The sequence below is a fragment of the Zophobas morio genome, unplaced genomic scaffold, assembly GCF_036711695.1.
Source record: "Zophobas morio isolate AGI-343-1 ecotype UQ-CSIRO unplaced genomic scaffold, CSIRO_AGI_Zmor_V1 ptg000213l, whole genome shotgun sequence".
In the NCBI taxonomy this organism is placed as follows: Eukaryota; Metazoa; Arthropoda; class Insecta; order Coleoptera; family Tenebrionidae; genus Zophobas; species Zophobas morio.
Genome location: NW_026972317.1, coordinates 466,579 through 487,974, shown reverse-complemented (window position 1 = coordinate 487,974; position 21,396 = coordinate 466,579). Strand labels below are relative to the sequence as shown.

The window sequence follows — 21,396 nt, the reverse complement described above, 5'->3', positions numbered from 1 at the left end:
AGAGAGTGAAAGCATACCTTAAGTTTCCGAAACTTTGCAGATGAATATTAAAATTATGGCCTATTTCTTGGATCTATTACTTAAAGTCGGATTATAAATTATAATATTATTTTAATATAACAAAGATTTATGTGGTTTTAGTTAATCTAATTAATAGTCATGCCATACGGTCTTAGAAACTTCAACTTCTGGGTAGTTACCAAAGTAAAGGGGCCTGCCATTAGAATATCGCCTTATCATGTGAGCAATAACTGTAACACGGTCCGTAAAACTCTGAAGTGAGTAGGGAAAACCCTTCTTATAAGTTACAAAAAAATGTTTTTACGGGTACTTCTACGCAAGTTTACTTTTAAGTGATATTAATACAAGCACAGATATCCGACACCAATATCAACTTTTGAAGGCTACACTAGTTTACTGATCTTCCACCGAAGATAGACAATCCAAGCAATATAACCGGGCAGAATATCATCACGTGACTAAATACTAAGGGAAGAGAAAAGCGATTGCTACGTGGTATTTTGAAAATTAACCAATGTATTGACTTTAATAAATTAGTGTTTCTGGGGGTTTCCGGTGTGTATGCTTATATTATTTCCTTTCTTTATCATTAATTTTTTGGTTTTATCACCTTAGAATACATGGTATTAAGTATATATCAAAATTTTTAGCAAACAATTTAAAGTTAAGTTTTGCAGTTCTACTGCATAGTTGAGTATGAGTTATCCTCCCCCACGATGGCTGAATTGTCCTTGCATAGGCAACGCTGTCTCTGGTATACATTAAAATTTATTAATGGTTTTCCTACTCGGTATTTAATGCTTTCTCTTTTTAAGATTGCTTTGTTCCTTTTAAAGTTCCTTTAAAGCCTTTTTATGATGAACATATACCTGTTTCCCGACAGTTTCACGTGGAAGATCTTTTTTCCCTTTGTAAAGCCAACAGTGTAGGTGACTTGGACATCCACTGTCTTAGCTAATTTAAAGTTATATTTTACTGATGGTTATTAACTTATCTATTAATAGATTCGCTTGGGACTTGTTATTGATCTTACTAAAACTTCTCGGTATTATGATTATGAAGAAATACTTAAGAGAAATTGCCAGTACCAGAAGATTTCTTGTGAAGGGTCGGTTTACCATATTTTATCTCTTACTTCTCTTAATTTAATTTTGATAGCCACCAACAGTACCCCACCGCGGAAGAGTTCGCACTGTTTAAAAGCACTTGTGTTAAATTTCTTGAAAAGAATCCTTCCCTGTTTATAGGGGTGCACTGCACGCATGGCTACAATCGAACGGGTCTTCCTTGATTTCTTTTTACTTACTATTGCTTCGTACTATTTGTAAAACTTTCAGCTCGCGGTTAATAAATAACTCTCTTCTTTTTTTTTTTGAAACTTCATATATAACTTTCACTTTTTATATTTGTAAATGATATATTTAAAAGTTTATTACTATTTACAAGTTAACTCTAAGGTTTATTAGTAATACCATACCTACTTTATTAAAATAACTCAAATTTTTTAATTCAAAATTGGGTTATAGAATAAATTGTTCATCGTAATCATTATTTATTTTGTATAGGTTTTATGATTTGTTCATATCTTGCTGAGCAAGAGGGTTGGAGTATTGAAGCAGCCGTAGAAGTAGTTGCAATCTATTTGTAGGATCTTTAAATAATTTTAAAAAATTATTAGTCCTTTAGACGGGCGAGACCGGACGGGATTTACAAGAGGGACTACTTGAAGCGCCTTTACGAGTATTATGGCGGGAATGCGGCGATTGTTTTTCCTGGAAGCCCTACTTGGAAGGACGACGAAGCAGAGTTTGTGGAACAGTCGCCCTCTGCCAGTAACAAACGTTTTTCTGAAGGCACTTCTACTATCGAGTCGTTTTAGATTTCGTTAATTAAGATTCCTATTAATACATCGCAGCTGGAAGTGGCACGACTCCCAAGCGTTTGAACTGCAGCATCCACATGGCCGGGATAGAGGGTGTTCTTCCATAAAAGATTTTTGCATTAATTTGTTTTTACGGCGGCTTCATCCAGGAGAAGTCGGCGAGTCGGTGTGCGAGGAGGAACTTTTTCCATTAAGGCAGCTTGTGCATAGCATGACGCGCTCCACCTGTCCGGCCCACCAGTTTCCTGGGTCGCAGGTCTCTGTCTGTTCTTATGTCCTCCAGTAGAGCACGTAGCTAACGGAGTTACCCCCACAGCCCGTTTCGCTAGACTACGACAACGTACAGTGCCTTCTTCGCGAGCCGTACTTGGTAAAATCTTCGACTTGCTTGGCACGTGGCAGAAGTTGACTTGTTTCGGCAGGTCAGCTGGAAAGCAGACGGCATTCGGTATATGATGCTCATCAGAAAACAGCAGCAGGAGTCAAACGCCCAAGGCAAGAAGCGTCCTGTTTACTTTGTTACGGAAATATTGAGTTTTTTTTCCTTTTTAAAGAAGTGTTTATGATTGATCGCCACTACAACTTCTTTCGTGTGCCCCTGCGGTTTCCACGCTACAACGACTCGCAGCAGCTTGCAAACCACACTCTTCTAGATGGGGAATTGGTATTATTATTACCAATACTATTATTATTATTATCAACATCACAACTTCAAGGTCGAAGACAAGATCCCTGAAGCCGGGGTCCAAGCACGCTATCTGATTTTTGATGTTATTGTTTATGAAGGCAACGCGGTGGGCTTCGAGGTGGACTTTGCAAAGCGACTGCGCATCATTGAAGAGGTTTCCAGTACCACTAGTTTTTCTTTTGAGGTGGATAATAAGAGCCCGGTAGAATGTAATCGGCCCCCGAAACAAAGAAAAAACACTAAATGTACACGCCAGTATGTATAAAAACGAGCCGTTTAGCGTTCGCTTGAAAAACTTTTATTCACTGGAGTACACCCAAAAAGTTGCTACTGCTACTTAATCCCAATTGCGCTTATCTTGATCTCCCACAGCTCTTCGATAAGGTCATCCCTGCGCTTCCCCATCCGAACGATGGCCTCATGTTTGCCCCTGTCTGCTCCGTACGCGCCCTACCAGCCCTTTGCAGCTGCTCGCCGGCTCTTATTGCGCTCTGCCCAACAGTGGTACACCCCCGGAACTTTCGATAAATACTTGAAATGGAAGCCGCCGGAGCTCAACAGCATCGATTTTTATCTTCGCTATGTAAAACCTACGAAGACCAAATATTGCCTGCCAGAATACTGTACTCGATACCTCTAACTCACTGCTTAGAACAGTACTGATTGGTGGTAATAAGACGGCGAGTTGTGTGTCCTGAAGGGCGTGGAAGGCCTCAAGCCGGTATTTAAACTGCAAAAGAAGCGTTCGATTCTTGAGGTGATGCGCGCATTACTATTCCTGTTTAATATATTGAGAAACGAATTTTTTATACAGAATTTGGACCAAAAGATTATCGAATGCGTTTATAATAAGAGCAGCAAAACTTGGGATGTTCTGCGAATCCGAAACGATAAAGGTGACTTTATAAGCTTTATTGTTAACAACTTCCTGCAAAATATCTGCTTCTGTCTGTAGGCACGCCAAATGGGTATAACACAGCTCTGAAGATTTGGAAGAGCATAAGGTGGGCACTCTCTATATACTTAACACACGCGATTTTGACCGTCTGCGTCTGACAGAGAAGGACTGGAAAAGGAACAACTTCTGCACATGATTAACGCGCACTACACACAGAAATAAAGTCAAGGTCACGCGACAGAAGACTATTAATTATTTTTAAGCGGGGAGGAAGCCGCCTTGGGCCCCGTTTATTGCTCTAAACACAAGTAAATTATTCTACGCTGCTACTCTCCAGGCGTTCCAGCTTCTGGCAGTGAGGTAGCGGCCGACCTCTCAGCGTTTCCGCCTCTTTCAACCTCCCGTAGTAGAGGGCGGACGATATGCGGGCCTGAAGCCTTTCGCTAGACCAGTAAAAGTCACGCGTCATAAGTCAACCAAAACACAGCAAAGTACGTTTCAGAGCGGCACATGGATTGTAGGCGAGCGCGGTAGTCCACCTCAATATGCTTTTCGAGCTCTCGAAGGTCGGCCGCTCTGAGTCGGGCGTTGGCGGAAGCGGATACATAGTACGGAATGCTGGCGTGGAATCAAGCAAGAAGCCTTTATGGTGCAACCACAGCTATTGTCTCAAGAGTTACTTGTGGTTGTATGTTTCTTTGTAGACCGAATACGTAGGCGTTCTTTCAAAGGAGTATCCGTTCTGGCGGGAGGAGTAAAATATTCGTATCAGAGTTTAATGCGAAGGGGGAACCTGCTCAGTGGAGTCGAGAAACAGGAAGAAGAAGGCTATTATCAGAGGCAGCAGAAGCTTAAGCACAGCACCTATGGGCAGATGGGGCGCCCGGTAGTGCTCTTCTCCGCCAGAAAAGCGAAAGCTTTGATGCTAGGAAAGTACCACAAGTAAGGGTGTGCGAAGGCGAGTAGAAGTTTGGGCTCTCTATTCTTGCTCTAACAGTGTTCTTTTATTATCTTTTGATTACTGCAACACACCAAAATACTTCTTTAGATGCTCTTTAAATTTAAAAAATATGCGCAAGTACTTTTACTATAACAGTAAATTTAATGTTTTATAGTAAAAAACCAAAGGTTAGTTATATTTTGGATTATATAAATATATTACGTTTTACAAAACATACCGCGTGGAAGTGCTGTGCATTTCTACCAGATGGAAATTCTCCAAAGAAAAACAGATTAAATAACTCCTCACTGGAGAGCTTATCGAACCGCATTGTAGGACCGCCGCTTACCGGCTAGAGAGTTGTCAAGCAAGATTATAATACTCACGAGTGAAGTGAAAATGTTGTTTAAAGCAATAATAGAGGACAAAGTGGTTTAAATGAACTTGTCGGCTGGTAATATACATAAGTAAAGCCCATATTGAAAGGAAATGTAAAAATAGTATGAAGCGCATAAGCCAATTTAACTTTGATAATAGCAAAATGAAACTAACGCTACTCAAAAAATTAAAACAAGGTTTTAAAGCTGAGAAAGTTAATAAATTTTCATTTTTATATGCCAAAAACTATAAAAAGGTTGAATGAAAGAAAAAATGTATATATATATATATTTTAAAAAATCTACTTAAAAAGTAGTAAAAACTAACTTATACTCCGTTATAACCAATAATAATAATTTTTCCACAAAGTTAAAAAAGAAGTAAAAATATATATAATAAATAAAACAATATATACCGCCGTTGTATCTCCATATAAATCATAAGATTGCCTTGAAGAAGGATCGCTTAAAACAGTAAAAGCTCTACCTTTACTCCAAAAAAAAAAGTTTAAATAATTTAATATTAAAGGAAAATAGTTGACGTTCTTATAGCAAATAAATCGATTTTAACAAACTAGAACTACTAAGTCAAACTTGAAACTTTAAAAGAGAGTTAGATAGCACTGCTTTTACTAAAACTAGCGTAGTATAAGTGTAGAGAAAGCAATATGCCTATTTTTTTAAAAGCCTCGTCAGCCCCGGGAGCGCGATTCTTATCAGGATGGAAACGAAGAGCTAGTTTTCTGTAAGCCTAACAAGTAAACTAGATAATTAATAACTTAATAAATATTATATAAAAATGACTTTTTTAATTTCTATATCAGTAGCACTTTTAGAGACCCCTAGAACTTCGTAATGACTTTTGCACCTTCTAATTTGTAGTATAGCTGGAATAATGCAGGGCAAACTAAATAGATTATGGGTGATATACTACAAGAAAAAAGTGGCAAACCGAAACACCTTCTTTGTCTTTAGTAGAAATTGCTTCTTCTTTCCCTGCGGTTGGTAAAGTTGTTTCCTTTTCTGTATTCCCAACTATTAGCTTTGTTTTGCTTAAAAGTTCAACAGCCTCGGCTATATGATAAAGAATCATAATATTAAAAAAACTTATAAAAGTAAGCTAACGAGAGTTAATATAGGCTAGTACCAACAGGATAAAGTTTTACTGACTTAAGCAAACAGCGAAGTGTAGTTTCATAATTCTTTTCTTTAAAATGTTCAAGAGCTTTTTGATAAAGTAAGAAGGCAGCCTCTTTGTTAGCTTCCATTTCGTTCTAGTATTTATTAAGTTATAAAGGACAGAGGCGTTGTCTAGCAGTTCGGTACAAACTGCAAGAAAGTTAAGAGCTCATATATTTGTGTTGTTATGGCGCCTACTTTTTCTAATTGGTGTAGGCTTTAAAAGGTTTGAAGGCGACAACATGAAAACCAAATCATTAAAATTGTCCATAAATAACCACGTGTTGGCAATAAACCCAAATACAGAGGCCCACTATAAAAGCTACTTGCACAAACCCTTATGGGATAACTCTAAAAGGTATATTCGATTCATTATGCCACAAATTACAAATCCGACGTACACGATCTTGCTCTTATGAAGAATATCTATGCCTTAGTTTCCATACTGTTGTTGGTATAACTATTTAAATCATGCTTGAGATAACCCCCACAATATACAAAAAAGGAAGAATGGACTAATGATCAAGCCTTAGAAGATACGTGGAAGACAATCTTTTCATCTTCCTGACAGGGAAGCACTTAAATTTCGTATTTTTTGTTTCTAACAGTGCAGTAATAGAATGCGAAAACTTACCTGTTAAATCTCTTATATTACATAAAAAACTGAAATGTACAATTTGCAAAGGAAGCGTATGAAAAGAAGGTACAAAAATAATGTCTTTAATTGGCAAACGTATTTAAGTCAAGAAAATTACAAGGTTAAAAAAGATTTATTTATTTTTTCTAGACAAAACATTTGAATGTAAGTTTATAAATTTGCCTTTCATAAATTTATATGGAAACTGCAAAAAGGTTCAAACCCTTCTTAGTTTAAGAACAACTTACTATGAAGGCCTTGTTAACTATCCCCATTTAATAAGGCTGGTTTGTTTAAAGCCTTCACACCCATGTCTCTCCCAATAATATTTGCCCTAACTTTTTCATTTAACACAGTTTTCTTTACACTGGTGAAGAACGTACGCTCGATGCCTCGCCAACATATAAATAGACCTTCCACCCTACAAATCGAGGTGCACTGATACCATAACTAATCTAACGCTTTAACATCTATTATTAACTACATACACACATTGTTAAATGCTTTTAACATAATCTTAAAACGATCATCCTGAGTCACTCAATCCAATATTATGCCCTATAAGCCTACTACATTGTTTTGGTTAAGTTGCAGAAGCTTTGCAGAAAGGAGTGCTTTCTCTATTATCGATTCGGTTTCCAAAAGGATCAGTTTAACACTTAAGATACCTTGTATTTTGATCACTTTAATAAAGTCTTAAAAAAATTAAAAAGCTAATTATTATTCGAAAAAGTATTCGATTTGTATGGCACATAGTACTAAGATAGAGGTTTAGGGACCTCTAATTCATACTACACTACCTTCATCTAATGGATCGCTAGGATCCCTTTTATTTCTTATATAATTCTCTAGCCTCACTTGTAACATTCAATCTCTTGTGCAGTATGCTGACGACACCTTAATTTATAATAATTAAGTTAAGTCCGTTATGAATTCATACTTCAACCTTCTTGTAAATGGTCTATATCTAATAAACAAACTTAATCCGAAAAATGCGGCCCAATAAGCGGTTTACAAGTATTTATAGTAAAAGATCTTGGAGTATTTACTGATCACGGGTTTAGGATTTCTACTTAAACTACCTAACTAAAAAATTTGAATTTATTAACTGTCTATAACCTTTACTTACACAAGAAGGGAAAGTTAAATTATGCTGGTTCTGTATAAATACATGTATATGCGTTTTTTACTTAGAACTTTTCTTTAATGACTTAATTCTGGATCTCAATATTAAAAATTATTAAAGAATATTTCGGTGGATACTTTATATAATAAAGTTTATATTTACTCAGTGACTACAGGGTACCAACGGCGCTTACTCTGTGCAACAAAGTTAATGTGAAATTGTTATTTCACTTGAATATTACAAAAGTTCGCGAAATAGTTATAATTACCAAAACACTGTTTTTGGTAAGTAACCAAATAAGAAATCTTCATGTACTGTGTCTTCTATAAAATGAAAAAAATAGACTAGCAAAGCCAAATTCGCAAGTAGAAGAAACTATAATTACTACTAAGATGCTTTACAGTAGCAAATGTTTTCCTTGACAGCTACTATTAAGTTATTGTGGAAACTGACTACAAATTTAAATATATCACCACTAAACCTGCCAGAAGTAAAGAAGAAATTATGTATAAGCTACTACAGCGGATAATATGTGGTAAGTTAATTGTTCTACTTTATTCCTTGTTAGTTGCACCAGTTAAAGCTGGCATTGTTAGTAGGGAAAGAGGTTATAAAGGCTATATGAAAGAATTTATCTCGAACTTTTGGCAAGAAAGTTATCCATTTATTTGTAGTGTTTGTACACATTGTTTTATACTTCTCCATGTCATTCCCATGTTTTCTTCTATTCTTTACAAATTCTTTAGCAATTCTAATAATACTGCAATTATCAACATGAATGTCCACAATTCTGTGAAGATTGCCGACAAGAATAATACATCTATCAAGTTGGCGTTGCTCATGGCCAAACCTAATAAATCGATGAAATAAGTCTAAATCATTATTTGGAAAGTAGTTTTTGTGGGGGTGTGCAATAATGCGGTTGCAAGTAAATGGAAAAGTTTCCTTAGCATAGGTTAGTAAAAGTTAAAAAAAGCTGGCATACTAATTTTCTAAACATTGCCAATATTTTGTTAAAAACAAGGGGGATAAACCATGCTTTCTGGTTTTTAGTGTATTATATATGCGTGTGTAGCCAAGTGAACTACGTTCGACTTTAACACCATTAATAAATCTTTTCGGGACGTCACTTTAGCTTCATTGTATGTAAGAGAGAATGTAGATTTCTTTGTTCGTTTTGCAGTTCTTAAATTGTAATTTTTTATTAGCTTGTTTGACATTCAAACGTTTAAATGTGGCATTAAAATCATGAATGTGGGTATACCGCCCGATAAAATATAATTATTGTCGCGGTTCGTTAAATCATATTTATATTATGGTTAAAGTTTCAGTTCCTGATTGTGCTCCTACTTTATTAAATGCTATTATCTTTAAAGCGTGATCTCTTTTGTTCTTCTTACAGATTTTTTTAAATTTTTATTGTTATACGCACAACGAAAGCTTAGACAAGAAAACCGAGCCTCAATTATTACTGTAATTCTCGTTAAAAGAAAACAGGGTTCGTGTGCTCTTAAATATCTTCCCTTGGTCACATGGTAAAGTGATGACATCAGCGCAAACACCTTATTTTTTTCACTGTGACCTGCTGTTGTTAGTATCAAAAATTCAGATTTCTTGATAACGTATCCTAAAAAGCTATTATAATGATTTATTACTGTTAAACTGAGAAAGTAATGTCTTAAAAGAATAAATTTTATGGGAAGGATCTCAAAAAAGGAAGAAATTTAACGTTTTAGAAGAGTTTAAAATTATTGGGTAAGCAGGAAAGTTTTAGTTTTATAAAATACAGGGTAGCGCTTAACAATAATTTGTTGGCGGATGTAGCTAATTTTTACAACTACGTCCTTGCTCTTGTTCACACCACAAAAAAATTCTCGACATGAATAACTTCTAAAGGGTATCTTATCAGTACCTTTGTAACTAAATTTTTTAATTATGTTCACCTAAAAAGGCCAAATTCTACTAAAGTCCACTCCACAAAAAACTTATGCGTAAATCTACTGTATAATATTATAACCACTCTGAAAAATAGAGTGCTTACAACATTCAAGGCGAAGGAAGGGGTAGGAAGGACGACAAGTCACAACAGCAAATCTGAACTAAAAGCACCACTCAGATAAAATAGTCCGCCCTCACCTTGAATTCACTAAACTAGCAGAGCCATGTGCATAAGTATCCTAATTTAACTCGAATGACGCAACCTTTACTTTTCCTTGGCTTCCTCTTCAGATTTGGTGATCATGTCCAGCAGAAGGGATGGTAGGCATTCCGGTGTGAAGATTTACGTTGGAAATCTACCCAAGGAGGAAAATAGAATAATTTCGGCCGATAAAATAAGCAATCTTTTTTCTCGCTGTGGGACTGTTAACAATATATGGATAGCCAAGAAACCTCCCGGTTTCGCTTTCGTTGAATACGCTGATCAGCGTGATGCCGAGGACGCCGTTAAAAGTTTAAATAAATATGAGATTGAACCCGACTATCCAATAGGTAATTTTCTTTGGCATTTATTATAAGTTCGCTTTCTTTTTACTTATTAAATGAAGTTTAACAGAGCAGATATATTATTGTAAAACTATTTAAGTGAAGTTGTTTCTTTCTTAATATGACAAAGTTAAAAACATGCTGCGTTGTTTACATTATTTAATTCTTCGTTATCTTAACGGAAACAATAGCGTCTTCGGTCCTCAGCCCTTTTTATTGTGTCGGCGTTCGCTTCCAACTATTTACTAGCCTTCTTTTTTTGTTTTGCTCTGGCTGAATTGCGAGTAACATCTACTTTGTTACTTTGCTTCGGCTTCGTTGCGAGACCCCCCATTTCTACTTGTTTAGTGGATTGCTTGCTTGCTTTATTAGTTATTCGTCTTCACTTCACCACTTCATCTTGAAAACGTAAAATTTTAAAGTATATAATATTTGTAAGTAAACTTAGATAAACGTTAAAATCTATTTATGGCAGTCGTTGAATTTTCTCACAGCAATGGAAATTATAGGCGACCTAACCGAAATTATGGTATACTTGTTATGAGATTATACTTTTAAGTGATTGGTACATAGTTTTTATTATTGACGTTTTATTTTTAGTTGGTCAAATTTTTTTTCCGTCTTGAACAGGGCGCTACAATGATCGTCGTTCGCCCTACTATTCAAGGTATCGGTCAAGTTCTAGATCAAGGACTCGCACTCGATCCCGCTCTAGTTCTCGCTCTCGCTCCTATTCGCGGGATAGCAGCCGCAGTTGCCACCGTCGCAGAAGGGACCGCGATAGTTACAGTCCATACTCCCGAGATCGCCGGCACTCTCGTCACTCGAGGTGACCTTCGTTCATCGGTCTTCTTGCTTCCGATATTTAACTTTTTGTTATATATATTAAAGGCGCTGAGTTCTTTTGCTTCCGCCTTGTTATCCAGTAGTTCACCATTAGAACAATAAATATAGAAATTTAGGAAATATTCTTGGTGGCACTTAAGCGATCCTTTACCCTTTTTTAGTTTTAAGAATACCTCCCCACTTTATGCAAGAAGTCGTTCTACCCCTATTTTAGTTAACACACTTTAGTCACCTTAACTTTGATAAATCTTGTTCGCAGTTATTTATAGTTACATCATATGGACAAAAACACTACGGATTTTCTAACTATCATTTATATTCACTCACTAGCTTGTGAAAATAATTTTTTTATTTGGTTAAACTTCACAGTAATAATCAACTATGTGACAACTTAAGAATTTATGCAAAGTGTTCAGGCTTGAAGTAGGATTAATGATAATCTCTTACTATAAAGGGCGTTAAACCTATAGAAATTAAATGTTTGAATGTTTCACCACAGTAAATGAATGGTCAGAGCTTTCCCGTTTAGGAAGAAATTTTATTAGAGGATATCCTCGTTGAGGTCCTCCAGCAGAAGTGGTCACTCCGGAATATATAAAATTCGTTGAAAAAGTGGCACTAGGTGTTCGCCATTAGAAATAACCACGGTTCTTTGAATTCCACACGACCACTTACACTTGACAAAGGTAGCACAAGATGGGTGCCCAAACGTCTCGCCCCACTTTAAAAACAAGGTGTGGATTGCTGTCGTATATATTTGGAGCTTTGCCACGATAGTGAGAAGGAATTGGTTAAGTCCATTCTTATTGGAGACAAAACCATGGTTCCTATTGTTATCCTTAGTCGACAAGAGTACTGTTGGGGTGAACCACCAAGCAAAGCAAGAAGGCCCTTCACATAAAAAATTATGTTAACAATCTTCCTGGATTCCGAGAACATTCCTATGGTCGGTTTTAAAGTGAGAAACTCCACTGTAAATGGGACGCACCACGCAAAGTTATCACAAACTGTGTGACGTCGTTAAAGAAAAACTGCGCAAAGTGCTTTGCCGAAGTATGAGGTTTCTGCACCGCAAGGCTCCGCATTTCGTGAGTGTCTTTATAGAACTGAATCATCTGCCTTACAGTTTAGGCCTGGCCCCTAGCGGCTATTTATTTCCTCTTGAAAACTGTAATCTTATTAAGGGGGTGGAGGTTTAACGAAGATAGAAAAGTAAACACGGTCGTTTGCTTACATTCTAAAGACGAAACTTCGATTTACCGATATAATAAGTTTGTTGAGAAGCGAGTCTATTGAAAAATAGCAAAAACTTTTTTGATTAACGTCTTTTCTAACATCCCTAGGCCGGGAGCTAATGAACAGTACCACATATATTACTATGTCAGTTTAAAAAAAATATCCGATATGTCCTTATGCATAGTGTTATAATTTATTAAGCCTGTTAAGCTAGACAAGCTTCAATATTAATGTTTTACTAAAGTGCAACGGGTAAACGTAAGCAAAGCTTACAAACAAATTTGTAATTGATAAAGTTCAGTTTCGTCTCTAGAGAGATCCTGTAAAAGGGGGCTCATATTATCTTTTTACTTCTTGTATTTTCAATAAAAATTTTACGCAGCTCTCGACAGCGTGATGGCGCTGCTTATCGCGTAATTTATTATTACTCGCGAGAATTTTGACTACACTTATCATATTTGAGAAAAGCAAATGTAGACATCGATGTTTTAAATCACCCACACAAGTTATATTCGCAACCATAAGAGTTTGCACAACGTTGTAGAGTGACAGAGTTTCTTCTGTAGTCTTTCGGCTTCTATAAAGAAATATAAAGACGACTATCTTAGGAAAAATAGAACACCAAAGAAAGCCGCTTTGCAAACTTTACCTTTCGAAGAGAGAACCTTTTTTCCTGCACGTGCGAGACTCAGACTCGATAAACCTTGTTTAAAACATTCTTGTTAGCAGCACTCTACACATAAGCTTTTTTTCTTTTCAAATTTACCTATTAGGAATACTCTTCTGATTTTTGTAATAATATTCAACACACCCTGCAAGAAAAATTGTTTGCTGCAGTTGCTTCTCGCCATCAATTCTACTGCTACCGTTTATCAAAATTAGACAAGCGTGCGTGAACACAAGCTTCATAAATTCGTAGTCATTGTAGTTGGCGTGAGCCAGTCCGGCAATAAAGAGACCCAACATTTCCAAAAAAGTCAAAGCGCTGTTCTTTTGGCGCGGCATAACCCGCTCCACTATAAAGTCGGTATCTTGTCCCTGGCGTTGAGGCGAAAGGTTGAGAGGTTCTGAGTCATAACTGTTACTACCCTTTCTTTCCAAACTAAACTGATCTTCTTTAAAATTTTTCTTGGAGTAGGTTATTAATGACTTCAATCTTCCCAAACCAGCACTGCTGACTTTCCGAAATAAACTTTCTAAGAGTTCATCTAGAAAAGTACACATTATAAAGTTTAACTTTAGGTGGAGCGTCATAATAATACTTTGCCACGGAGCTTTATACGTAAAGATAAAATGAAAAAGGCCATTGTCAAGGAGTTGCCATATAGAATCGCTGGTGACGAGAGTCTTAACAAATTTATAAAACAGATCCTTTCTCAAGGCGACTTTTAAAAAGGTTTATTATTAGAAGCATACCATTTTACAATTTATCAGGTTTTACTTTTATCCAAAGAGTTTGTAAAATATTGCTCACGATAGTCAAGCAGAGAACGCATTTCTTTTAAACAGTCTAGCAAGTCTTTTACAGAATAAAATATTAAAAAAAATTATGACAAGAATAAAAAACTCAAACCATCTCTACTGGTAATAAAAAAAACCACCTCGTCGTCACGCAAGCAAACAGAGTATAAAAGCTGTAAAATACCGATACCTTAGCGAAATATAAGATAAAAATGTTAGCAAAATTAAATAAAGAAAGCTATCTCGCTAAAATTCTAGAAAATCCGCAAAATAACTCCTGCGTGACTAATCAATACTTTGCGTGATACAAAAACAAATGGTCTAGGAATTAAGATCTTATTAGAAAAAAAATCTTTTAAAAAGATTGGCACCTAAAAACAAAAACCCGGTGTTACAAGTAATAATACGATTTGTTGTAACAACTTCGGCGTACCAAAACTTTCACAAAAGGGACTACTATAATTAAAGTAACCCTATTTATGCATAACTTCAAACACGCGAAACTACTAGAAAGATGGTTCTTACGAAGAAAATAGTATTTTTACTTGAGTCAAGGCCATTTTTATAAATCTTAAGGAGCTCCGAAATGCTAATGTTGCTAGACACATAACCGTTGACAGTCCTTTTAAACAGACGATAATAAATAACAGATCAAAAAAAATTAATTACAAACGTAAATTAAAAAAAGTAAAAGAAGAAAAAGAGTAACTAAAAAGGAAGAACGGAACTTAAAGGTTTTCGCACAAACTAGTAAGAAAAGCTATGTTGCGTTAAAATAAAAATGAACAGGTACTCTAATTTTATTTCCTCCTGTTTAATAAACAGCGAACGTGCTACAGCATTATCGCGTGCTAAACAGGAAAGATTATTAAGTAGGGAGCAAACGATATTTCCAAAAAAGCCCTCAATAATATGATGCTCACGTTCGTTGATTTCTCCACCTTAACAATACTTTTATTAAACCTCTTTATAACTTTAAGAGCTTAACCTGTACGAATTTGCCTTTGCAGCTCTGTTACCAAAAATGGCACTCCTTGTGACGTTTTCAAGTTGAATCTACTCCTATAAATAAATTTACTGTCTTTATGAGTAATCATCGAGGGAACCTTCCACCAGAACCTTCACATAGCTTCGACAACAGGCAGCAAAGTAGAGTTGTTAGGAACTCACTGGAACAACGAATTAATAACAACTTGTGCTAATAATAGTAACCACACCTACGTGTGCTTTTCAACACGGACACCACGAAGGGAATAAATTCTATAAAGTTATTGCGGGCAGGAAAAGAAAAGGATACCCAAGAATATAGCGCTAGAAAAAATATATAAATTTTTAATAATCTATTAAAAGTTGACTAATTGACTATAAAAAGAATAAAAAAAACAAAAAACTATATTTAAAGAAATCTACAGAATAAACAGTATTGCAAGCTTTTCTGCTGATCGCTAGATTGTTCAATAAACAGAGTTAACTTCAGCTGAAGAATAGCCTTGTACCTTCAAGTATACTAAATAAAGCTTGCAAGTATCAGAAAAATTATATAAAAACCTTTGATAAAGGGCGTTTTCCACAAAATCCTTTTCTAATTGGGTGGCAAAAAACGAACAATAAACAAGCTTAGCACGCTCGCAACTAGAAGTAAAATTAGAATTTTAAATAACAACATAAATAATGACTTGAAGTTTAATATTTGTTAAAATGGCCTGAAGCTTTACAAAGCAGATAAAAAGGTTAACAGCAAACTCTATCGACCAGCTAACTGGGCCAAGGTCCATACACTTATCTGCGTAATTATTTATTTTACTAGCCTCAAGCTTTTTTAATATACAATAAATAAAAAGGTACGCTTCCTTTATTACGTATACGAATATAAAAAACTGATACCTGCTAATAGCTTTTCGCTGCTCCCGGTTAGCCTCGACTTGTATAAACCGCATCATTAACGTTAAAAGTTTTAGACACTGATATATAGAAAACGGTGAACTTGTCATCATAAAAATTTTGTTTACACTGCTTGTATTTATATTATTACATTCCTAAACCTAACTGCTATGTCGGCGCTATGCATTTTAGTAGGCTTAATTAATTATAAATTACTGAAACTTCCGGCAACTGTAATTCTTTTTCTGAGCAAGTTATAAATACAAGTAAAGTGGTCTTAAGGAGCCCTTCAATATATAAGTCGTTAAGTAAACAATAATATTTACATATTTATTACCTTGTTTCAACATAAAATATAAGAGTTCACGGTCAGGTTTTAATTTAAAGCAGTGTAAAAAGAATTCCAGTGCAATAACTCTATAGTTCACTAAGGGAGAATCCTTATTCTCTTAGATGTTATAAATATATTTATAAAAAAGAAAAAGTTGTAACCAGGATAATCCTTATACCTTCAATATCTTTCTTATGAACGAATGCGTTAGTACACTCTTCTAATTTATCTTGAGCCCCTATTACTTTTGAGTGGCCTGAGGTAATATTCTCATTCTCAAGAAATAAATTTGAAGAGCACATAACGCTTTCTAAGAAACACCTAACAGCAATTTCGAAACAGTCACTTTCCAAAATCATTTTGAGCTCAGAGACATCTGTAAGGTAATAACCGCGAGTTTTATAAGTTCAACATTAAATAATGCTTAAAAAGTTTTACTAGTTAACAAATTAATAAATGCCCAAAGACATCGCTTGCGAAATTTGAAAGATGGGAAGTGGGAAAAAACCTTGCACAGAACACTAACGATGCCCTGGTTAACCAGGGTAGTTCGAAACCTAGCATCTATAGCGAGACAGGCAATAAGAGTTGCAGAACTTAGCAATATATCGCTGTCCTTAAGTACTGAGAAAATCTTCTAAAAGTAAAATACAATTCGAACATCCTCTAAGGCTTATAATAAAAATATTTAAAAATAGTTAACTTACAAGCAAAATTTCAGAAATTTGAAATTTTTGATGGGAAGAAAGCTTAACTCTTTTGTTGACCTGTTTTTTTAAGTCAACCAAAGCACAAAGTATTTTTTCCCTTAAACTTTTCTCGGAAAAATTTACAATAATTTTTTTGTTATTCTTGTTCACTTCATTATCTTCTAAAAACTTAATCAATTGTTCAAGTTTTTTAAAATTAAAACAAAGTTTGTTTTTGGCCCTCACATTATTCATAGTACTAAAAAAAACAAATTAGCTATTAGCACTAACTCTTAATGCAACTCCAAACAGGAAAGCTCCATTCTTGCAATTTGACCGTTTCTTAGTATAGTTTATTACCTAATCAGTGCAATTCCGGTATTCCTGACCCCGGGGTGTTCCTCCTGCCAAATTTGTATTTTTTATATTATTGGGCTATTATACTTAAAAGAAAGTGGTATTAATTTTAATTTTTTTCATGATAGAATATTATTTTCGTAAAGTACGTACCATGCTAATTGTTTCGCCTAAAATTAATACTAATCCTACTATCCATATTTTGGCTGGCTACAGGCATCTTGCAAGCTAGACGTAGCCTTTACTGTCTCTTGGCTCTGAAAGTGGTCATCCCCTTCTTTATTAAAGTATTTAACGGAATTACCTAGTTAATGGCCAATTTGCTCTACATACATCTCGTTTACAGTAATTAAAGTTATTCTGGTAACGAAAATGATGTCATAAAAGGAGTTTCATTTTAGGGTCAGGGTTAGGGCTGAAGTATAATTAATAGCTATAAGAATATAATATTTCGTTATAAATCAGATAATTCTTAGGCACACCAGTAGTTTATCAATTATAGCAGTGTACTTAATCGTATCCTTTAGAGCTTTTAAAAGAATACCTAGTAGGTTACAGTTGAGGTTCTAATGTATTGAGGCCTTTCAAAGGAATGAATATAAATAATTTAGTTTCATCAGTTGCAATATGTCGATGCGAGTCGGTGTAAACACAAAAATTTTGTCTTTTTCAGTTTAAACTATTTGCGAATACCTAAAATTAAGGGTAAATTTGATATTATTATACTGAGCTGGAGTAGACGAAGTATACAGCTTTAAAATTTGTAGACAAAAATTAAACTATAAAAAAAAAGAAGTCCAGTTTCTACAAGGGCAAGCTACATTTTGATATAAACATAGGCAATTCGTTTTTTGCGCGTATCTGTATTTAAAGTAAAGAGACAATGCATAATTAGCCTCTTGTTGAACGTCGAGTAGTTTTTATTTTAAGCCATTCATGACTGACTGTTAATCTTTGTACGTTAAATTAATATGCCATTTTCTATCTGCTAATTTAATATTAGCCATATTAATCATGAATTTTGCGCAGGACGAACTAACAAATAATGAGGCGAACCAAAACATGAATAAGCAAATCGATCCTGCTAGGGGGCCCCTGGTAGAGATTGTCAGGTCAAGGCCTCCTAAAGTCCATTAAACTGATATTTATTTATTTATAAATAACGGTTCCTGGTGCTCGATCGAGTCAAAAAACTTCGAACACGAGCTCTCAGTCAGGAGTGATCGCAGGCTCCTTACTAAGTAGTTTTTAGTCGAAAAGGTGTCATCATTTGCTTGCCATCAATAAACAAAAACTAGCACTCACGCGTGACATGTGGACGGCGATAAGTGTTCCGTCCATGACTCATTAATAAGTTCACTCACCACCAGGCGATTAGTGTGCCTGGCTAGCCCGTCGTAAAGAGCATTAGCATTAGGTTGGAAAATGACATCTAAAGGACCCAGCTGCAGCCCCGGTGAAGTGCTTCATTTCGCACAAATCATGGCAGCACTTTGTTATATCGCACTTGAGGTACCGACGCTATTGCAGTGGAGTCATAGGTTCAAGCAGCAGACGCGTAGCGTATTTTTTTATTGACTGGATATAAGGCATATACATTTGCTGTTTGTTAGGTAGAGAAAGAGTTTGCTCTTGCTTCATAGTAAAGGGTAAAGTCCTTAGTTGCTGCCTTGACCTTCGCCACTAGATAATCCACGTGCGCTGCCAGGAAAGTTTATCGACCATTGAATCTTCACGCCATCAAAGGTTGAGGGCGCCAGTAAGATGGAGTGCATCTTAGTAATTAAAAGCGCTTTGCTTTTCATCACATTTATAGAAATTTTCCAATTACGGCATCAATCAGCAATGGCATTAATATAGCACTGTAGATACTTGCATAGCAAGGCGGAAGACTTCGACGATGAGTAACTGACCGTATCTTCGGCCTAGAGGGCGACTCATGTGTGTGGATTTGATGGCAAGAGCACGTCGCCCATATAAATTGCAAGTAAAAGGGACAAAAGAAGGGGCCCCTTAGGGACATCTGCTGACAGAGATCGCAGCGGCGGCTGGGTATCTCCCACGCACACGCTGAAGACGAGGCCATTTTAGAAATGACTTCAGTACGATGTAAAGGCCATAAAGAACGGGTAACCAGCGCAGTTTGTGCAGCGGATCTTCATGCCAAACTTGATTAAATGCTTTTTCAACGTCAACGAAGATAGCGCCTGTTACCCCCTTAAAGTTAAAAGCGCGAGTGGCCCTTTCAGTTAAGCGGAGGAGCTGCTGGGTCGTTGAGTGCCCTTGCCGAAATTCATACTGAAACACCTGCAAGGCGTCTCCTGAGCGTTAAAAACCTCTTTTAGACAGCGCAATAAAACGTCCTCACCCACTTTACCGACCGCTGAACAGGAAACTGATGGGTCGATACTTATTAGTAGCTGATCCGATTTAAGAGGCTTTGGCAAGGTCACAACGGTCGCTGTTTTCAATCAAATTGAAACGGCGCCAAAGGTCAATGCAGATTTTACTGGAGGTACAGATAAAGCATCCCTGTTAATGGCAAAATCTTAAGCATCTCATTAGTGATGCCATTGGGGCCGGGCGCTTTAAGTTTGGCAGCGCTTCGACAATGCCTTGAACCTCGCCAACATTAACTAGCTCAGGTGGTTCGTGGGCCTCGGGAAGGGGCAAGCTCAGCTGTGGGAACGCATCATTGGCAGTTAGGTGAACAGCAGGCACGTTTTGGGGAGCAAGGAGATTAGCGAAAAGCGTAGCTTTGCCTTCATTACTCTCGGCCACTATATTTCCTTCACGAAGAGGCGGTAGTGGTGCCAAGCCCCCAATTTTTGATCTTTTTAACACATTCGAAAAAGGGGGAAGATCGACTGCTATTGCCTGACACGGATATATGGGGCAGCTTGGCCCCACGTTTATTGTTAAAATGGACCATTAGCTTCTTTCTTATGCACCTGTGCAGTCGAATAAACGGAAGTTTGTCTTCGGCGCTCTGCGACAACACTGCCACCCGGATAAGTCGTCGACGTTGGCAGATAAGTGCCTTTAGTTTGTCAGGCGGGCGATCGGGGCTGTACTTTCCTTCACGAGTTTGTCGTAGCAGTAGTGCCACCCATGTTCAGCGCGCTTCCGAATAAGGCGACAGCGTCATCCAGCAGGGCGGGTGTAGACGGTAGTGACGGAAACAGCGGTAGAGTGGTTTGTATACAAAGTCAGAATGTATGTCACAGTTGGTGAAAAAGCGGAGGATGCCCTTCGGTGTGTCCTTCTCATCGCCTCATTCCAGAATAACTGGAAGTTGATCGGAGGACAGCGCGTGGAGAGCATCAACTACGGTTGTGGGACTTATATTTTATAGAATGGCGAGATCCATCAGGCCCCTTGTACCTGTAGTCGCTAAGTGTGTCGGTTGCTGGCGGTTTAGTATGCACAGCTCGTGCTCATCAGCATAGGCCTCAAGGATGTGGCCGTTTGAATTATCGGCTTGACTGTTCATAAAGGGTGCTTGCAATTGAGGCCCCCGCACAAAACAGCAGAGGAGTTACCCGCAAGAATAGCGTCCAAATCGGATTGCGGTATTAGTTTCCTAGGGGGTTTGTAGACGGCCATCACAGTTACAGATTCCTGGTCGGCCATACCCAGAGAAGTACCACTGTCTCGAGATTTTGTAGAGCTGACAGAGATATAGAAGGACGTTGAATGCTACGTGTTACCAAGACCGCCACGCCCCCACCGTGATACGAAACAAAGTTGTACAGGTTAAATGCGTCCTTAGGAAGAGGTGCCTCGTTGCTAGAGCACACATCAATTCTTCACGTTGTAACAGCTCCTAGATGGTCGAATGGAGCGGCGCATCTTTGGTTTAGAAACTGTTGCAAACAGATTCTAGTCCTCACAGTTTCAAGCAAGCTGGGTAAATTCGTTGTTAAAATTACTAACAGCTGCCGTAATGTCGGCTGTGGTTGTGGCTGTTGCTGACCAATAAAAACTGATATTAGGCGCCCCTAAAGCTTTCGTAATCTTTTCCAGGACATCCTAACCTGTTGAACTAAGGCTGACCCCGCTTCCCGATTTATGGGTGTAAGCTTTTCCACTACGTTTAAAAATAGACGCTTTCTTTAACGTGGTAGGAAATCATCTATGATAAGTGATCATATTAACTCTTACGGTTCTCTTTTAAAAAAAGTTTTTTTAACCTTAATTTTATACATAAGTTTTTATTAACAGCCGTTACTATGATTCGCTTACACGTTATTTTAATTTTTCAATTGATTGCAGAAGCGTACCCAAACCTTTAAGCACACGAGGCCACACGAAGCCGTATAAATTCTGATTACTTCGATTCAGGGCATTCTCTACTGATGAT

The 21,396-nt window shown here is 36.9% G+C and overlaps 5 protein-coding genes across 5 annotated transcripts; 2 read left to right on the top strand and 3 right to left on the bottom strand.

Annotated features, from left to right (window-relative positions):
- The first annotated feature begins 700 nt into the window (after positions 1-700).
- Positions 701-3,783, top strand: LOC135146127 (mRNA-capping enzyme-like). The gene is made up of 19 exons (XM_064078274.1): positions 701-775; positions 837-946; positions 1,026-1,129; positions 1,180-1,301; positions 1,587-1,648; positions 1,700-1,874; positions 1,937-1,996; positions 2,053-2,159; positions 2,220-2,273; positions 2,326-2,398; positions 2,458-2,567; positions 2,620-2,745; positions 2,798-2,914; positions 2,964-3,032; positions 3,094-3,214; positions 3,269-3,348; positions 3,406-3,487; positions 3,547-3,595; positions 3,651-3,783. The coding sequence occupies exons 1-19, from the start codon at positions 718-720 to the stop codon at positions 3,709-3,711; spliced, it is 1,740 nt and encodes a 579-aa protein (XP_063934344.1). The 5' UTR covers positions 701-717; the 3' UTR covers positions 3,712-3,783.
- A 19-nt stretch (positions 3,784-3,802) lies between these two features.
- LOC135146128 (uncharacterized) lies at positions 3,803-5,289 on the bottom strand. Its single transcript, XM_064078275.1, has 6 exons — positions 5,223-5,289; positions 4,668-4,781; positions 4,283-4,414; positions 4,170-4,231; positions 3,985-4,107; positions 3,803-3,932 (listed from the first exon to the last, which is right to left on the bottom strand). Exons 2-6 carry the CDS (start codon positions 4,758-4,760, stop codon positions 3,803-3,805), a joined length of 540 nt encoding a protein of 179 aa, XP_063934345.1. The 5' UTR covers positions 4,761-4,781; positions 5,223-5,289.
- A 130-nt stretch (positions 5,290-5,419) lies between these two features.
- On the bottom strand, positions 5,420-6,117 carry LOC135146110 (dnaJ homolog subfamily B member 14-like). The gene is made up of 4 exons (XM_064078252.1): positions 5,954-6,117; positions 5,767-5,880; positions 5,611-5,693; positions 5,420-5,557 (listed from the first exon to the last, which is right to left on the bottom strand). The coding sequence occupies exons 1-4, from the start codon at positions 6,072-6,074 to the stop codon at positions 5,420-5,422; spliced, it is 456 nt and encodes a 151-aa protein (XP_063934322.1). The 5' UTR covers positions 6,075-6,117.
- Positions 6,118-9,988: 3,871 nt separating this feature from the next.
- LOC135146166 (serine/arginine-rich splicing factor 1-like) lies at positions 9,989-11,156 on the top strand. The gene is made up of 4 exons (XM_064078327.1): positions 9,989-10,238; positions 10,708-10,761; positions 10,863-11,061; positions 11,124-11,156. Exons 1-4 carry the CDS (start codon positions 9,989-9,991, stop codon positions 11,128-11,130), a joined length of 510 nt encoding a protein of 169 aa, XP_063934397.1. The 3' UTR covers positions 11,131-11,156.
- A 645-nt stretch (positions 11,157-11,801) lies between these two features.
- Positions 11,802-17,253, bottom strand: LOC135146109 (uncharacterized). Its single transcript, XM_064078251.1, has 20 exons — positions 17,226-17,253; positions 16,426-16,611; positions 16,166-16,363; positions 15,994-16,104; positions 15,873-15,943; positions 15,660-15,736; positions 15,324-15,407; positions 15,186-15,271; positions 14,993-15,086; positions 14,882-14,944; positions 14,764-14,831; positions 14,569-14,716; positions 14,321-14,397; positions 13,888-13,965; positions 13,756-13,833; positions 13,577-13,699; positions 13,081-13,522; positions 12,964-13,017; positions 12,743-12,891; positions 11,802-12,049 (listed from the first exon to the last, which is right to left on the bottom strand). The coding sequence occupies exons 1-20, from the start codon at positions 17,251-17,253 to the stop codon at positions 11,802-11,804; spliced, it is 2,463 nt and encodes an 820-aa protein (XP_063934321.1).
- Positions 17,254-21,396: the final 4,143 nt, after the last annotated feature.

Bases quoted from the DNA above. Each gene is read 5' to 3' on its own strand.
- LOC135146109 (XM_064078251.1), bottom strand. From the start codon at position 17,253: ATGCCTGTAGCCAGCCAAAATATGGATA. The intron at 16,612-17,225 runs GTAGGATTAGTA...AGATTTTCTCAG, and splicing joins AGCCAGCCAAAATATGGATA to TACTTAAGGACAGCGATATA. The intron at 13,018-13,080 runs GTAAATTTGAAA...GTTTTAAACAAG, and splicing joins CAGAAGAGTATTCCTAATAG to GTTTATCGAGTCTGAGTCTC.
- LOC135146110 (XM_064078252.1), bottom strand. From the start codon at position 6,074: ATGGAAGCTAACAAAGAGGCTGCCTTCTTACTTTATCAAAAAGCTCTT. The intron at 5,694-5,766 runs GTGTTTCGGTTT...GCATTATTCCAG, and splicing joins TTCTACTAAAGACAAAGAAG to CTATACTACAAATTAGAAGG. The intron at 5,558-5,610 runs GTCATTTTTATA...TTTACTTGTTAG, and splicing joins CTGATATAGAAATTAAAAAA to GCTTACAGAAAACTAGCTCT.
- LOC135146166 (XM_064078327.1), top strand. From the start codon at position 9,989: ATGTCCAGCAGAAGGGATGGTAGGCATTCCGGTGTGAAGATTTACGTT. The intron at 10,239-10,707 runs GTAATTTTCTTT...TATTTATGGCAG, and splicing joins TGAACCCGACTATCCAATAG to TCGTTGAATTTTCTCACAGC. The intron at 10,762-10,862 runs GTATACTTGTTA...CGTCTTGAACAG, and splicing joins GCGACCTAACCGAAATTATG to GGCGCTACAATGATCGTCGT.
- LOC135146127 (XM_064078274.1), top strand. From the start codon at position 718: ATGAGTTATCCTCCCCCACGATGGCTGAATTGTCCTTGCATAGGCAAC. The intron at 1,302-1,586 runs GTCTTCCTTGAT...TATTTTGTATAG, and splicing joins GCATGGCTACAATCGAACGG to GTTTTATGATTTGTTCATAT. The intron at 3,215-3,268 runs GTACTCGATACC...GGTGGTAATAAG, and splicing joins ATATTGCCTGCCAGAATACT to ACGGCGAGTTGTGTGTCCTG.
- LOC135146128 (XM_064078275.1), bottom strand. From the start codon at position 4,760: ATGCGGTTCGATAAGCTCTCCAGTGAGGAGTTATTTAATCTGTTTTTC. The intron at 4,108-4,169 runs GTAACTCTTGAG...ATTCCACGCCAG, and splicing joins AAAGAAACATACAACCACAA to CATTCCGTACTATGTATCCG. The intron at 3,933-3,984 runs GTACTTTGCTGT...TTACTGGTCTAG, and splicing joins TCCATGTGCCGCTCTGAAAC to CGAAAGGCTTCAGGCCCGCA.